Raw genomic sequence first — 3,534 nt, 5'->3', positions numbered from 1 at the left:
GGCCAGCCCCGCCCTGCTCAGGCCAGCCCCAGACTTACTCTGCCTGTAAGGGCCAGGAAATGAGGGGGGCCCCGGGGGACCAGGGGGCCCTGGGGGCCCAGGGGGGCCCTGGCGCCCTTCATAGCCAATGCCAGGGGGTCCCTGAGGTCCAGGTGGGCCAGGCTGGCCTCGGATGCTCTCGCCCTTGGGACCCTAGGGTGCAGACAGAGCTGCCACTTAGGCCCTCTGACGAGCCTGAGGGTCCAGTCTCATGAGGTCCAGCACGGGCGCGGCCTCACACCTACCGGGATCCCGGGGTAGCCTGGGGGTCCCGGGGGCCCCGGCACACTGGAGCCGAAGAATCCACCAGCGCCGGGCTCGCCCCTTTCCCCTTTCTGCCCGGGCTCCCCTCGGTCGCCTTTTTCCCCCTGTGGAAGGACAAGAGTGTCGGGACAAGCCCCCTCTGCTTGTCGATGGGGTGAGGGGGCTGCTGACCCCCAGAAGCCGACCGGTGGGGCGGGGCGCGGGAGGGTGCGTGCGGCCCAGCACCCCGTGCACCCACCTTCATCTCAGCCTCAAGGTGCAGGAAGTCCAGCGGGAACTGCCCTGGAGGGAGAGAGGGCCCAGGAGATGGGCTCCGGGCACGCGGCCCCTGCGGCCCCTGCGGCCCCTGCCCACGCATCACGACGCCCGCCCCCCGGGGTGCCGTAGTCTCTCTCATGACGGTCCCTTGCTTCTCTCCCTGACAGGTGAGCGGCGTTTCAGTGGTGGCCCGGCCCACCAGGCCCACCCCGCCCCGCCCCGCCCCGCCCCCGCGCCGCCCAGGGGATGTCTGCCCTGCGCTCCCTGCGCTCCCCGCGCTCCCTGCGCGCTCCAGGGGGATGCCTGCAGAATCCCACGCCTGGGGCAGCGCGCAGGGGCGTCCCGGCTCACCAAGACCTTCCGGAAGCCGTTCCTGACGCGCACAAACAGCTCCTCCCGCTCGGCCACGAAGAGGAGCCAGCCCTCGGGCACCTCGCGCACCTTGTCCAGCATGGCCTGGTACGTGGGCCAGATCCTCACCTGCGGGGAGCAGCCGGTGGGCGGAGCGCGGGGCGGGGACGGCCCAGGGCGGGGGGCTGCGCCTGGACGTTCGTGGGGTCCCACCTCGCATTTGCTTCCTGATAAGGCGCGGTGGGGGGGCATGGGCACCCTCCCCTGGGTACCCTGGGAGGGCCCGTCAAGGCGGGAGCGGCGGGTCTGGCACGTGCCCTGGCGGCACCTGCCGAACTCCCCACGCACCCTCACCCCTCAGCGCAGTGGGGGCACCCACGTGGACCCACCCCCAAGCGCCCACAGGGCCCAGCTGAGGGTGCCGCAGCCCGAGGCAGGGTGGCGGCCAACCACTGCTTACCCCTGACGAGGTGCCCAGGCTTCCTGGGGGCCCTGGGGGACCTGGGGGCCCCGGAGGCCCCGGCACACTGACAGCTGCAGGGGCAAGACCAGAGGTGGGCCCTGGGCGGGGAGTAGGCAGGCCCCGCCCCGCTCAGGCCCCGCCCTATCTAGCCCCGCCCCATGTGCCGCCCCCACCTCCCAACAGGGTAGTGTCCTCAGCTGGTCTGGCAAGGGTGGCCGCCTTCCTGGCTCCGCTGGTCGGCTGAGTCAGGCTCAACTGCCAGCATAGTGACCTGGAGGCAGCTGGGAATGGAGATGGCAAGAAAGAACTGGAGAGGGAGGAAGGGGTGCGCCCAGGATGGGGGAAGGAGCCCTGGATTAGGAACCTTCCAACCAGTTTTCCAGGGGGTCCTAATATTGAAGAGCTGTGTGACCTCAGGAAAGTTGCTGAACCTTTCTGGTTGCATTTACTCATCGAAAACTAACTGTAGACCTGTTGTATGCCAGGTGCTGGGAATACGAACAGGACCAATATACGTTGCAGTACAAGTCCTGGCTGGAGTGAAGTCCCTAAGTCCCAGCTATGTATCTATTGACTAGGTGACCTTGAGCAAGATACTCAGCTTCTCTGGATTTCATTAACCTCATCAGTAATTTAGAAGTAAAACACCTACTTCAGGAGGCTATGAGGATTACATGAATATTTACTTGTAAAGTCCTAAGAATAGTGCCCATTAAGCCCTATTATTAAGTTCATATCAGGTTCATTATTAGCTATTATTACTGTTATCTTTACTCTCTTGGAGCTTATATTCACTGATCTTATCTTTCTTATTTAAAATTTATTTTTCAGATGAACTATCTTACATATGAAAAAGATCATAAACTCTACAACGCTAACATCCTACTTAACACATAAAGCATTCTTTCTGCTCCACTTTGGCCAGGTCTTGATATCCATAGCCCTTGAGGCCTCTAGAATCTCTTGCTCCCAACCCATTTGCTTGCAGTATGTGAGAGATATAGATAAAACACAAATTGATTCCTGCCATAACTGGTCCTAAAAACAGATTCTTTGACATCCCTGTCCTGTACTTCTGATCCCCTAAGAGCAAAGTTCCCCTTTACAGTTCCTAAGCATCCCCTACTGTTTTTGTATGCAGCCCCTCTGTATGGGGACTGGTGCATTCCTTCCTCTCTCTCCTTCTGAAGTTCAGGAGAAGCACCTTCCTTTAGCCCTCCAAGGCTCTCTGAGCCCTGTCCACCAGGAGGTAGGTGTGTGTTCTCTCCTAGACTGTAAGCCCCTGGCAGCAGGCCCGCCATGGCTGACTCATTTTCATGTGCTCCTAGTAAAGGAAAGGCACGCACCACACTACAAAGTTGTGGCTGAGTATGTTTGGGGGTGCTCTGCTGGGGTAAGGTAGTGCTGGTCATTGTGACTCCAACTACATCCTCCTCATGGGGAATTTACAGTTCTTCAGCAGTAAAACTGCTGGGGAAGAATACAGAGTCCATTAAATAGGGTTTGCATTAAAAAAAAAAAAAAGATTTTATTTGTTCATGCATACAAAACCTGGTATAGGCCAGAGGTGCAGGGGCGGTGAGAGGATTCACCAGAGACAGAGTGGGGAGCAGAACAGGCAGATCGACACAATACACTGCTGAGGGGAGCAGGGGGCAAGACAGGAGAGGTCTGCTGTGCCATGTGGGTCACCTCACCTTTGCAGTGTTGTGCTTTTACCTGTTGTGCCTTCAGGGAGGACCAGGGTTTGCATTTTTTTTTTAAAGATTTATTTATTTATTCATACAGAACTGGGGTACAGGCCAGAGACCCGGAGGGTGAGAGGATTCACCAGAGACAGAGCAGGGAACAGAACAGGCAGATCGACAAAGTACACTGCTGAGGGGAGCAGCGGGCAGGTCAGGAGAGGTCTGCCGCGCCCTGTGGACTCCTCCGGGGCAGGCGGGAATCGAACTCATGCGGAAGTGGTTTTAAGCTTCTCAGTGCAGTGCTTTAACCCGCAGCGCCACCAGGGAGGGCCAGGGTTTGCATTTTAAAGACACCTGAGCACAGTGTGATTTTCCTGCAGTGCCTAGGGTCTTCTTTCTAGTCCCTTCCTATTCCTGTACTTCTTTGCCCTCTGTCTCTGAGCACAGTGGGTTCTCCATAGTGAGTAGTTC

General features: G+C 58.6%; 1 protein-coding gene across 1 annotated transcript in view; it reads right to left on the bottom strand.

Moving 5' to 3' along the window:
• LOC105853979 (collagen alpha-1(XVIII) chain-like) overlaps window positions 1-714 on the bottom strand; it is an 82,703-nt gene extending 81,989 nt beyond the window's left edge. Inside the window, exons 1-3 of the mRNA XM_012728521.1 lie at window positions 542-714; window positions 285-407; window positions 39-192 (exon numbers count right to left, since the gene is read on the bottom strand). Coding sequence (XP_012583975.1) covers window positions 39-192; window positions 285-407; window positions 542-700 — 436 coding nt within the window. The 5' untranslated portion in view covers window positions 701-714. The remainder of the gene's footprint in view (window positions 1-38; window positions 193-284; window positions 408-541) is intronic.
• Window positions 715-3,534: the final 2,820 nt, after the last annotated feature.

This window comes from Condylura cristata, unplaced genomic scaffold (assembly GCF_000260355.1).
Source record: "Condylura cristata isolate star-nosed mole 26May11 unplaced genomic scaffold, ConCri1.0 scaffold00023, whole genome shotgun sequence".
In the NCBI taxonomy this organism is placed as follows: domain Eukaryota; kingdom Metazoa; phylum Chordata; class Mammalia; order Eulipotyphla; family Talpidae; genus Condylura; species Condylura cristata.
This window is presented reverse-complemented; position numbering and strand designations above follow the sequence as displayed.